At 40.7% G+C, this 13,380-nt stretch overlaps 1 protein-coding gene across 3 annotated transcripts in view; it reads right to left on the bottom strand.

Annotated features, from left to right (window-relative positions):
• OSBPL1A (oxysterol binding protein like 1A) overlaps positions 1–13,380 on the bottom strand; it is a 234,893-nt gene that overhangs the window by 163,048 nt on the left and 58,465 nt on the right. For all 3 annotated transcript variants that reach the window (XM_055235932.2, XM_063614806.1, XM_055235945.2), the window contains exons 6-7: positions 10,024–10,109; positions 8,719–8,863 (exon numbers count right to left, since the gene is read on the bottom strand). In XM_055235932.2, coding sequence (XP_055091907.1) covers positions 8,719–8,863; positions 10,024–10,109 — 231 coding nt within the window. The remainder of the gene's footprint in view (positions 1–8,718; positions 8,864–10,023; positions 10,110–13,380) is intronic.

Below are 13,380 nucleotides of genomic sequence, written 5' to 3'. Positions count from 1 at the left end.
AAAATAAATTCTGAGCTCCTGCCAACTAGATGAAATTCCAGAAGAGAGACCTCATTTCTGGATTCGATGTTTAAAATGCCTGGCACACAGTAAGAATTCAATAAAATGCTTTTGAACTAAATGAAATAGCCTCCTAGATGGAATCTAGATGGCTTCCCTGACCAGTTAAAAAATACACTACCTCTCTTACTAACCACAACAAAATAAAGTGAAAAACAGGAATGATGTAATATTTAAAAGTTTGCATGACACAGATTTGTCCCTTAATGGGAAAACTCAATAAAGGTGCCAATTCTCCTTAAATTAATTTACACAGAATGTAATTTCAATTAGATCCCAATGAAGAGCCTCAGAAAAGTATTTTAAGTGCCTTCTGGAAGAATAAACAGATAAGGATGTCAAAGAAAATCCTTAAAAATGGTAAGGGGAAATCTCGCATACTAAAACATTATAATAATTAAAAGTGCAATACTATCTTAAAAACTTTTTTTTTAATGCGATACTGTCAAGAGAAGAGACAGATGAGTGAATGAAAAACAATAAAAAATACAAAAAGAGGCTGGGCACCATGGCTCATGCCTGTAATCCCAGCACTTTGGGAGGCTGAGGTGGGTGGATCACTTGATGCCAGGAGTTCGAGACCAGCCTGGCCAACATGATGAAACCCCATTTCTAGTAAAGATACAAAAATTAGCCAGGTGCGGTGGCACATGCCTGTAGTCCCAGCTACTCAGGAGGCTGGGGTGGGAGCATTGCTAGAATCTCAGAGGTAGAGGTTGCAGTGAGCCAAGATCACACCACTGCACTCCATCCTGGGCGACAAAGACTCTGTCTATTTAAAAAAAAAAAAGAAAAGGAAAAGAAAGAAAGAGGCCAGGCGCGGTGGCTCATGCCTGTAATCTCAGCACTTTGGGAGGCCAAGGTGGGCGGATCACGAGGTCAAGAGATCGAGACCATCCTGGTCAACATGGTGAAACCCCATCTCTACTAAAAATACAAAAATTAGATGGACATGGTAGCACGCACCTGTAATCCCAGCCACTGGGGAGGCTGAGGCAGGAGAATCGCTTGAAGCCAGGAGGTGGACATTGCAGTGAGCCAAGATCACGCCACTGCACTCCAGCCTGGGCGACAGAGCAAGACTTTGTCTCAAAAAAAAAAAAAAGAAAGAAAGAAAGAAAGAAAGAAAGAAAGAAAGAAAGAAAGAAAGAGAAAAGAAAAGAAAAGAAAAGAAAAGAAAAGAAAAGAAAAGAAAAGAAAAGAAAACGAATTCTTAGAATGTATGAGAAAGGCATGACAAAATAATGGAAAAGGAAAGATTACTTGATAAAGGGTATAAAGGTAAGGGATTGACAAGTTGAGACTCCCACATCCTAACACACACACTCACATTCACTTTCCTGCTCAAAGCCCTCCAACCACACTCACACATCACTAAGCTCCTGCTCACAGCCAACCATGCCCTGCAGGCCTGGGCCTCTGGCAGCTCTGATGCTATCCACTCTTCTCCAGCTTGTCCTGCTCTGGGCACACTGGCAGCTTTCCTTTTCCTCAATGTGACACATGTTCTTCTACTCCAGAGCTTTGGCTTTCTGTTTTCCTTGAATGCTCTTCTGCCAGACATCCTCAGGGTTCACTCCTGTACTCAACTCAGCTGTTTGCTCAAAGTTGCTTGAGAGCCCTTCCTTTACATCCCTTCTAAGATATCCCCCACCCTACCATCACTCTTTAACCCCTTCATCCTATTTTATTTTCCTGCACCTCACGGCCTGACAGCACATATGCATTTATTTGTTGTCCACCTCCTCCCACCAGAATATGAGCTCAAGAGCATGGGGACTGTTGGGCTCTGTTCACTGTTGGGTCTCCAGCACCTAAGACAGTTATTGGCACACAGTGGAGGCGCGGCATTGCTGAATGAATGAATGTGATAAAACTGGGAGGAAACAGAATTAAACATTTGCCAAATCTCTACCTAAGCTCAGAAGTCTTAGAAGAAATCAAAGAGACAGATTAACCAATTTGATTAAAAATTTTAAATACCCTTGCTTTTATTTTTTAATTTTAATTTTTTTCAGAGATGGGGTCTTGCTGTGTTGCCCAGCCCACAAACTCCTGGGCTCAAGCGATCCTCCTGCCTTGGCTTCCAAAGTGCTGGGATTACAGGCATGAGCCACCATAACCAGCCCTTGTTTTTTAAAAAAGAAAAAATAAGGACTAAGACATTTTCACTGTAAAAAAATAATAATACAGAATTGTTCTTATCACTAGACTTTTGAGTGAAAAAATTATGTTATATCCATATGAAGTACTTTTCATAAGGTGAGCCATGATGACTGTGCTTCTGGGGACAATGTGGAAAAGCTGTTGATACTTCATAAAAGTGGGATTTTGATAGGCCAACTCTATTTACAACCTGTCAACTAAAATGAAGAGATACTTTCTGAGGTATCTGCCAGTCCTCAACCATTTACCCCTCTGTCCCTATCCACATTCCCAGGAGGAGGGCCTGGCAGCCACCTCTGTACCATATGTCCCACCCCTAAAATCCCAAGTGACTACACTAGGCACAGACTCCTGACACAAGCAGGTACTAACACATAATCTCCCACTGAAATGTAACACTGAGGTTGAGAGACTGTGGTCTCCTGAGTGGAGTAACGGGGCAGCCATCTTCCATTATGTACACTGGAAAACAAAACAGCTGGTCTGCTAGAAGACATGATCAGACCACGCAGTGAGAGACAGACACACACAAGGCAGCCATCTTGGTTCCTAACAGTTTTCTGGTTCCCAGTTCCATCCCATCTGATGCCTAATGCCATTTCCCGCTTTGGAATAACATGATATGCCTGTATATTCGTCTGTGAGTAATGTATAACTTTTCTTTTGCTTATATTCTTGAGGTAGTATCTGTTACTTAAAACTTTTTAAAAATATATGTTACTATGGAACATTAACAACTAAAACTAAAATATTAACAACTAAAAACTAAATCTTTAGACGTTTGGGTTAGAGGTGATTATATACTTTTCTAGTGCTTTTGTTTTCCTCATTGCAACTATAACAAGCATTCGTTCTACAATTTTTAAAAAATGTTCTAAAATAGGCCTGAAAATAGATTAGAAAGATGCCAAAGTAACTGGCTATGATCGGGTAATTTTTTTTTTCTATTTTTGAAGATTTCTATAATGCAAACATCACTCTTATGGTTTTTCTTTTCCTTTTTTTTTTTTTTTTTTGGAAACAGTCTTGCTCTGTCACCCACGCTGGAGTGCAGTGGAACAATCTTGGCTCACTTCAACCTCCACCTCCCAGGTTCAAGTGATTCTCCTGCCACAGCCTCCTAAGTAACTGGGATTACAGGCACGCTCCACCATGCCCGGCTGATTTTGTATTTTTAGCAAACACAAGGTTTTACTATGTTGGCCTTGAACTCCTGACCTCAAGTGATCCACCTGCCATGGCCTGCCAAAGTGCTGGGATAACAGGAGTGAGCCACCGCGCCCAGCCTTTGATTGAATGATTTTTTTTTTTTTTTTAAGAGGGAGTCTTACTCTGTCACCCAGGCTGGAGTGCAGTGGCATGATCTTGGCTCGCTGCAAGCGATTCTCCTGCCTCAGCCTCCCAAGTAGCTGGAAATACAAGCACCTGCCACCACACCCGGCTAATTTTTATTTTTTAGTAGAGACAGGGTTTCATCATGTTGGTCAGGCTGGTCTCGAGCTCCTGACCTCAAATGATCCACCCGCCTCAGCTTCCCAAAGCACTGTGATTATAGGCTTGAGCCACCGCGCCTGGCCTGATTTTTTAAAATTATTCTCTTTCAGAAGATGCCATTCTGACTTTTGTCAAAAACAATTTAATAGCTTTAATAGGAATGTTCAACTTTGGTTACTAATATAAACTATAGAGTAAATATACATTTGAATACCAATAGTAACTTTTCAATATTTACAAGGGAAGTTTTTTTTTCCATTTAGACTGGTATTTGTATGGAACTATATTAATTCTTATTTCATTTGGACGCTTCTGAATCTACATTTTTGAAGGAAAAATCATAAAACACCACACAGAAAAACTGCTCAAGTCTTTGGCAAACTGGTAAAGACACTAGAAATCACACTTTTTTTTTTTCTTTTTGTTTTTTGTTTTTTTTTTTTTGAGATGGAGTCTCTGTCATCCAGGCTGGAGTGCAGTGGTGCGATCTTGGCTCACTGCAACCTTCACCTCCCGGGTTCAAGCAATTCTTCTGCCTCAGCCTCCCGAGTAGCTGGGACTACCAGGTATGTGCCACCACGCCCAGCTAATTTTTTGTATTTTTTTTTTTTTTTTTTTTTTAGTAGAGACAGGGTTTCATCGTGTTAGCCAGGATGGTCTTGGTCTCCTGACCTCATGATCCACCTGCCTCGGCCTCCCAAAGTGCTGGGATTACAGGTGTGAGCCACCACACCCGGCCATAATCTCACTTTGATGTCAATTTTTGCTTTTGTAACTCTTAGTTTATCCTTTTCCATTGACTGTCTTCACACTTCAGTCGAAAATTAAATCACCATACTTACATGGGTTGATTTCTGCATTCTCTCCTGCTCCATGAAACTGTATCTGTCTTAGGGATACAGGGAAAGGCTCTCTGGGGAAGCAGAATTTATGCTAGCTCTTAAAGCAAGACTAGGGTTTACCAGATGGACAAGAAAGACAAGAGCACTTCTGGCAGAGAGAATAGTATGTGCAAGGTGTGGACAACACAGTGAACCAGAGAGCCTCCGGGATAGCTTGTTATGTGTAGAGCTGCACTGTCCAATATGGTGGACAGTAATCACATACGGCTACCCAGTGCTTCAAATGTGGCTAGTCCACACTGAGATGTGCTGTAAGTGCAGAAATACACACCAGGTTTCAAAGACTTAGTATCAGAAAAGGAATATGAGATCTCACTGATAATTATTGTTTACCAATTATATGTTGAAATGGCATTTTGGATATATTACTTTAAGTAAAACACATAATTACAGTTAATTTCACCTCTTTTTTCACTTTTAACATGGCTACTAGAAACTTAAAATTACATATGTGACTCCCATCATATTTCTGTTAGACAATGAGAGTCTAGAGCATAACAGCCAGTCAAGCAGGGGATCTCTAACCAATTTTCTTTCCCCTTTCCACTCCTATAGATGTCAATAAAGCTCAGGTCCTAGCCAGACATAGTGGCATGCATCTGTGGTCCCAGCCACTTAGGAGGCTGAGGCAAAAGGGCCACTTGAGCTCAGAGTTTGAGGCTGCAGTGAGCAAAGATGGCATCACTGCACTCCAGCCTGAGCAAAAGGGTGAGACCCCATCTCTAAGGAGAAAATTTTTAAAAGACATTGGGCACAGTGGCTCCCACCTGTAATCCTAGCACTTTGGGAGGCTGAGGCGTGTGGGTCACCTGAGGTCAGGAATTCGAGACCAGCCTGGCCAACATGGCAAAACCCCATCTCTACTAAAAATACAAAAATTAGCCGGGTATGGTGGCGCATGCCTGTAATCCTCAGGAGGCTGAGGCAGGAGAATCACTTGAACCCAGGAGGCGGAGGTTGCAGTGAGTCGCGATCGTGCCACTGCACTCCAGCCTGGGTGACAGAGTGAAACTCTGTCAAAAAAAAAAAAAAAAAAAAGAACAGTATGTCCTGCTAGCCTTATGTAATACAAATCCAGTCACTGAGTTGTCCATGCATATAACGTACCAGTTAATTCTAATTACATATAAAATATATATTAACTGAATATATAAAATTGAACATAGGTACACTGGCCTTGCAATGAAGGCTAATGATTTATAACTATAGCATATAGCTAATATTCACCTTTGCTCCCACAAATATCTTTGTATAAAAAAAGTCTCTAAACTTCAAAACTCAAATTCACCAAGGAAAGCACCTTCTAAATCTTACTATGGTAAGCTCATTTTTTAGACCGTTATTCTACATAAGGCACTTGATTTGACAGCTCTTATAATAACATTATAAATTTTAAATTGAATGTGTTTTTTTTTTATCTTAAACTGTTGTGATGGCAAAACTATTTTCCTCAAAGCTGATTGGTTATATGGGTCTACGACAGTACTTAAATGTAACCTGGTTACACCAAGCTTAAGGCACCTTTTTATCCTGAGGCTTTTTGATATTGAATATGATATCTGCTTGAAGAATTTTTGTTTTATTATTAAGAAATAAATGTGTCTTGCTCCTTGAAAACAAAAAGTTCAGGTCCTAATCACCTCTCACCCAAGACCATTTCAATGGCCCTACTGTACAAGTGTAACTTGCATTTTGGGATGACCTCCGACTGCTCCCCTGGATGTGCCCTTGGATGCGGCAAACTGGGGATTTCACCTATACCTGATTTGCATTTTTCACCTTAACCTTTTCTGATAATCTTCCCTCTGCTCAGAATACCCTTTCCCAAACTCCTGCTTATCAAAATCTTACTAGATTATAATGGTATTGTTATTAACTACCATTATTATCAAGACAAAAAGGCTCCAGATAAAAAGACAATAATGGTAATGAAGGTACAAAGTAAAGTATCTAGAGATAAAACTTTTTTTTTTTTTTTTTTTTGAGACAGTTTTGCTCTTGTTGCCCAGGCTGGAGTGCAGTGGCACAATCTCGGCTCACTGCAACCTCTGCCTCCCGGGTTCAAGCGATTCTCCTGCCTCAGCCTCCTGAGTAGCTGGGACTACAGGCACGTGCCACCACTTGAACTCCTGACCTCAGGTGATCCACCCGCCTCGGCCTCCCAAAGTGCTGGGATTACAGGCGTGAGCCACGGTGCCCAGCCCCTAGAAATGAAAACATTTTTTAAATCCTAGTAGGGCTTCAGGATCTGTATCAAGTACCTATTCCTTTATGAAACTATTTCTTTTTTTTTTTTTGAGACAGAGTCTCACTCTGTTGCCAGGCTGGAGTGCAATGGCGTGATCTCGCCTCACTGCAACCTCCACCTCCTGGGTTCAAGCAATTCTGCTGCCTCAGCCTCCCCAGTAGCTGGGACTACAGGTGCATGCCACGACGCCTGGCTAATTTTTGTATTTTTAGTAGAGATGGGGTTTCACCATGTTGACCAGGATGGTCTCAATCTCTTGACCTTGTGATCCACCAGCCTCGGCCTCTCAAAGTGCTGGGATTACAGGCTTGAGTCACCGCGCCCGGCCTGTGAAACTATTTCTAATGACTCCAAACCTTCAACAAACAGACAGCCCTTCCCAGGTGTTATGTGCTATGCATTACTCTAGGTGCTGGGTGAACCAGACAATGAAGTATGAGGCCTGCCCTTAGGAGTTCAGTCTCATGGGAGACAGCATCATAAGCCAACAAATACCATGGGGTGTGATTTAGGCTCTGATGGAGGTGAACACAGGGTCCTATGGGACCCCTGACGAGGCCTAACCCAGGCTGGTAGCAGGCAGCAGGAAGCATCCTAAAAAGTGATGTGAAAAGGCCCTGATGGCATGTTCCTCTTTTAAATACCCAAGACACCTTTTACAACTTCTTTTCTGGCTTCTGATTCTGTCTTCAAATTGTCACACATGTACAGTCAATCCTCATTATTAACGTATTCCATATTTGCCTACTGCTAAAATTCACTTGTAACCCCAAGGTCAATATTCATTGTAGTTTCTCAGTCATTCACAAACATGCCCAGAGTGGTGAAAAATGTGGGTTGCCCAGTGCTCATTTTCTAGCTGAGGTAGAAGAAGATGATGCCTGGCCTTCTTGTTTCATTCTAGAAGCTCTCCTACTATAAACAAATATCCTCGTCATGGTCTATTTAGGGTCACACTTTCCACCTTTTATATTTTTTGTTGGTGACTTTGCTGTTTAAAATGGCCCCAAGCGGCCAGGCGCGGTGGCTTACAACTGTAATCCCAGCACTTTGGGAGGCCGAGGTGGGCAGATCATTTGAGGTCAGGAGTTCGAGACCAGCCTGGCCAACATGGTGAAACCCCATCTCTACTAAAAATACAAAAAAATCAGCCAGACATGGTGCACTACAGGTGCATGCCTGCAGTTCCAGCTACTTGGGAGGCTGAGGCAGGAGAATCACTTGAACCCAGGAGAAGGAGGTTGCAGTGAGCTGAGATGGCACCACTGCACTCCAGACTGGGCAACAGGGACAGACTCTGTCTCAAAAAAAAAAAAAAAAAACAAGGCCCCTAGCATTGTGCTGTAGTGCTGTCTAATATACCTCAGTGGAAAAGGCTGTGATGTGCCTTCTGAAGAAAACTTTACTCAAGCGTGAGCTATGATGCTGTTGGCTATGAGTTCAATGTGAATGAGTCAACAATATGTATTAAATAGAAACAGCAAAAAAAAAAAAAGGTTTCATAATGATCAATTCATGAAAATGTTGTGACCCAAGGCTTGCAGGAACCTAATCCTGTATTTTCCCCTAGGAACAATAGTTCAGTGTTCTCTAATTCAGTGCTAGTGGCAACTTTATAGAATACAGCTACTGCAAATAACAAGAATCAACTGCACTTATCTTTTCCTTGAGGGTAGGATCTACCTTTGTCATCATTTTTTCTTTTGTGTGAACGCCTTGGCTCCAAAATTAAATAGAAACTATACAGTTTAACAAAGGCTGGATACTGAAACAAAACAATTTTATATGGTACTGACTTCATTTTATAGTTTCAAAATGGCCAACGATGGTTTTCACCAACATGCTTACCATTTTTGTTCTTCAGATTAGGGTCTGCTCCACTTCTTAGAAGCTTTAAGGCACATTGTTTATGGGCCCGGTAAGCTGCACAATGCAAGGGTGTATTTCCTAACTGATCCGAACAGTTAACATCAGGAGGATTGGGCCTGTTGAGCTAACAATCAAAAAAATGCAATGCAGAATTATATATCAAAAATAGACTTTCTCTCATAATTCACAGGAGGGTGTATCAGCAGAGCCTGAAGAATAGCCGAGCTCCTTGGCATCTAGGCTGTTAGTGGTTTCTTGCTCACTAAAGCAGCCAACCCTGCCACTTCCATGCTTATTCTCAGATGCCCTGAGATAGCTCTCAGGCCTGTGTCCGGGTCTCACACTCCTCTGACAGCAGACACTCTGCACTGTGCCAGGGCCATCTCACACACCTCAGACACTAAGATTTCACAATGACTTACTGGCCCCTACCAGCCTTGCAATTCATACTTGTGACAGCAGAATTACAAATCAGTCTGCCAGTCTTTCAGAAGAGTTAAAACCATAAATGTTAAATGTGTAAATGTCAAGGTTCTACTGAATTTGTTGTTCCTAACTTATTGCTTTAGAAGCTTCTTTATATAGACTCCATTTCACAAAATTTAAAAACTGCTTTGGGCGCTATACTTAGAAACCAAAGAGGCCCTTTCAAATGAGCTGAAATAACTTTAAAGCAAATGGCAGTGCTTCAGTGATGAATTCAGAACAAATTTAGAGTTTCATGTTTAATGAGAGTGTGCAGGAATGGAAGCTGGAAAGTAGGTCTTCTAAGGGGCGGGGGGGGAACAGGCAAACCTTTCAGTCTAATGTGGTATAAGTATTCCAAAATACTGTCCCTTCTTTGCATAGTACCTTCCAGAAGTGTAGCATTCCTCCCAGAAACTACTGCTGATCAAAACTAGAAAAACTTATTCCTTTATAGGGTCCTATTTATTATATTGCAATTGGCTTAATCACAAAATATATGTAATATATATATAAGTTGTCCTTACGTTAACTATTTACCATGAAAAAACAGATTCTTATCCATCAGGTTTTCAGGGGGATTAGGGTGGGTGTAAGTCAGAAATTCAGAAAAATATCACCATTTAAAATGTGTCCTGCCTAAACTATCACCATGCTGAGTGTTTTTAGATATTAAGAACTTTGGTTCTCCTATTATGATCTCTGGAGTTCTTGGTTCCACAATTCAACTAAATTATGTACTTAACATTAAGTAAAAATTTTCCTGAAGTGTAAAGAAAGACTGCTTTTTGTCTTTTGGGGTTTTTGTGTTTGTTTTACCAGAGCTGTGAGTTCTGTTGTTTTGCCTTCTCTTGCTGCTGCTAAAAGTAATTCTTCAAGCTTTCTTTGTTGAGTCCTTTCTACAGCTGCAAAAGAAAAATACTTATTATCCACTGCTAGTCAGGATCCAATTACAAATTCATTATAAAGAATAAAGTGATCATGATAAGAAAAACCAAAATGTTTTGGATTATAATTCAAATGTAGTTAAAATTTATTGTTATTACCTTACAATTCAGATTACAGAGTTCTATTTATTTCAGGTTTGGATGAATTCGGGTTTTCAGAAGTCTTTAAGCATTTCACTCACTAACAATAACCATCAAAACTAATTATGGATTACTTTTATGTACTGAAATACTATTACATATTTGCCTTGGAAAGGTAGACAAGTGGAGTTCATACCTTCTAGAACCTCAGAATGTGAAAAATAACAATAAGAAATAGCACTGATAGAAAGACATACATGTCATATAAATATATGCAGACATATCAATTTATTTATAAATTGCCACATAAAAATATAAAATTTATGTATGTATGTATATATGTTGAGAAGGTCATCTGTCCATAACTTTAGCCAGGATGACCTGAAAAACCTTTTATAGTTCCTCCTTTGCAGCCTCTGCACAGGACACTGTAGATGTATATTTAGTGGGATCAACAAGCCTGTCACCCTGTCACCCAGGCTGGAGTGCAGTGGCACAGTCATACCTCATTGCAGCTTCAAATTCCTGGGCTCATGTGATTCTCTTGCCTCAGCCTCCAAAGTAGCTAGGACCACAGGTGTGCACCACCACACCGGGTGAATATTTTTATTTTTTGTAGAGACGGGGGTCTTAACTATGTTGCCCAGGCTGGTCTCAAACTCCTGGCCTCAAGCAATCTTTCTGCATTGACTTTTCAAAGCACTGAGATTATAGGCATGAGCCACCTTGCCTATTTTTATATCTTTAACAAATACTTTAGCACTTACTACATGCCAAGTGCTATTCAAAGCTCCTTAAAAATACTAACTCATTAAATCCTCATTAACTACTCTGAGGTAGGTGCTGTTATTATATTGATTTTTACAGACAAAGGAACTGAGGCACCAAAAGGTTATGGAATTTAACCAAGGTCACACAACCAGAAGTGGAGGAGCTGGGATTTGAACTCAAGCAGGCTAGTTCCAGAGTCCATGCTCTTATCACTATGCTTCCTCTGAAGTCATACTTACAGGAAAAGAGCAACTGGTAATCTGATTTGTGTAAGACAATGGAATATGTAAGTAAGATCTAATTTCTGCTAGATCTGAATTCTATTTTGGTTTATAGAAAGGAAGCAATTTCAGAGAAAGGCTTGGTGATCCCACTAAATATACGTCTACAATGTCCTGTGCAGAGGCTGCAAAGGAGGAACTATAAAAGGTTTTTCAGGTCATCCTGGCTAAAGTCAAGTCATGGACAGAGAAGCAGGTTGAGGAGCCAGGTGACTGGGGAAACAGATGAACATTTGTTAATAGTAACCACTATGTGCTAAATGCTGTTTAAGACTCTACACGTACCATTGCATTTAAACTACAGGGAGCACATATACTGAATCCAGGAACTGCTGAAACTAGTTTACCTTTGTCTTAAGAAATGACTAACATTGCTATATACCATCATCTTCTTTTCCCACATTTTTATTTCCACACCCAGACTCTACTTCAGAAGACAGCCAAGCCTCTCTGTAGACTGTCCATGGCTTCCGCTGCTGGGACGCACTATTTTCAATCTTTCCTCCCACTGGTTCTATGGCTGCTGAACTAGGAACTCTTTGAGAACAATATTTCCTATACCTCTCGTACATCCCTCCCCCACTGCATGTATCACCCTGACCTGTAATTTATCCCCTCTGTCATTCTTGAAGCCAGGTACTAGTTCTTTTTTTTTGTTTTTTTGTTTTTTGAGACAGAGTCTCGCTCTGTCGCCCAGGTTGGAGTGCAATGGCGCGATCCAGTCGCACTGAAACCTCCGCCTGCTGGGTTCACGCCATTCTCTTGCCTCAGCCTCCCAAGTAGCTGGGACTACAGGTGCTTGCCACCACACCTGGCTAATTTGTTTTTGTATTTTTAGTAGAGACTGGGTTTTACCATGTTAGCCAGGATGGTCTCAATCTCCTGACCTCATGATCTGCCTGCCTTGGCCTCCCAAAGTGCTGGGATTACAGGCGTGAGCCACCATGTCCAGCCAGGTACTTGTTCTTATCTGTCTGTGTAACCAAATCATTTATGACAGTGTCTGGCACAGTGCATAGTTGGTCAATAAATATGTGTTGAATATTCAAATAATGCTTAATGTTTGTCCCAGGTTTTAGGGAAGGAAAATAAAAGATACCCTTGTTTCTTTCTAGGTTGTCTAGGCTCATAAATGAAGGAAAATGGTCAGGAATTTGGAGTTGAAAATACTGTATATGTTCTTAGATTATGTTCCTGTCCTGTATTCTTTCAGGACACTGAAATAAAACTGCTGATTACATCAGTGAAAATCAAATATTCTAGTCTGGGTGGTCAGGCTTCTAGAATGCTCGCAGTGTTCTGCTTGTTGATGTGGGTGCTGTTTACAGAGATGTGTTCTACAGAAATAGTTCTAAAGGAGCTATACATTCATGATGTGAACTTTTCTGCATATACTTTATCTCTCAATAAATATTCTTAAAGCAAATGCTACAAATCCAAAAAATATTTGTCCTATAAGATTTAAATTTAGTATCACTCTAAACTGTCTTTCTTTTCCATCAGAATCAAATAAGTGAGGATCTTAGAGGTCACAAAGTCTACCTCTGTCCCGACTGATGCTTACATACATGCAGAGAATAGGCTGAATAGTAGTACACTTGAAATGCAGGAGAGCACCTGGAAAATATATTTCATTCATGATAGCAAATCATTACTTTGCAACCACTAGAGTAATCAATGATTAGGACAAATACTATCCATGAATGCTAAAACCACTGAGTAGAAGTTTATTGGTAAATGGGGTATTTACATTGTCTCAGTTTTTCTCCCTGCAGGTCGTTTATTAATTACAAAGGGAAAAGATGCCTTTACAGTGGACCACAAAGTGACCAGAGTTAACATCACTAATAATGAAACAAAGTGACATTATGTGCCTCCTAATAGGATGCACTGGCATGGGAAAGAAACTCACCTACATAATGCTTCTGACAGAAATACATATCCTGAATCTAATCACAAGAGAAAAACCAAAATCAAGGGCCATTCTACAAATAATCCCACAACCGCTTTCCTCTCCAAAAAGGTCAATATCGGCCAGGTGGCAAGGCTCACGCCTGTTAACCTCAATACTCTAGGAGGCCAAATTAAGAGAATCA

The sequence above is a fragment of the Symphalangus syndactylus genome, chromosome 1 (assembly GCF_028878055.3).
Source record: "Symphalangus syndactylus isolate Jambi chromosome 1, NHGRI_mSymSyn1-v2.1_pri, whole genome shotgun sequence".
In the NCBI taxonomy this organism is placed as follows: Eukaryota; Metazoa; Chordata; class Mammalia; order Primates; family Hylobatidae; genus Symphalangus; species Symphalangus syndactylus.
The sequence above is the reverse complement of the archived record's forward strand: the minus strand, read 5'-3'. Positions and strand labels throughout refer to the sequence as shown.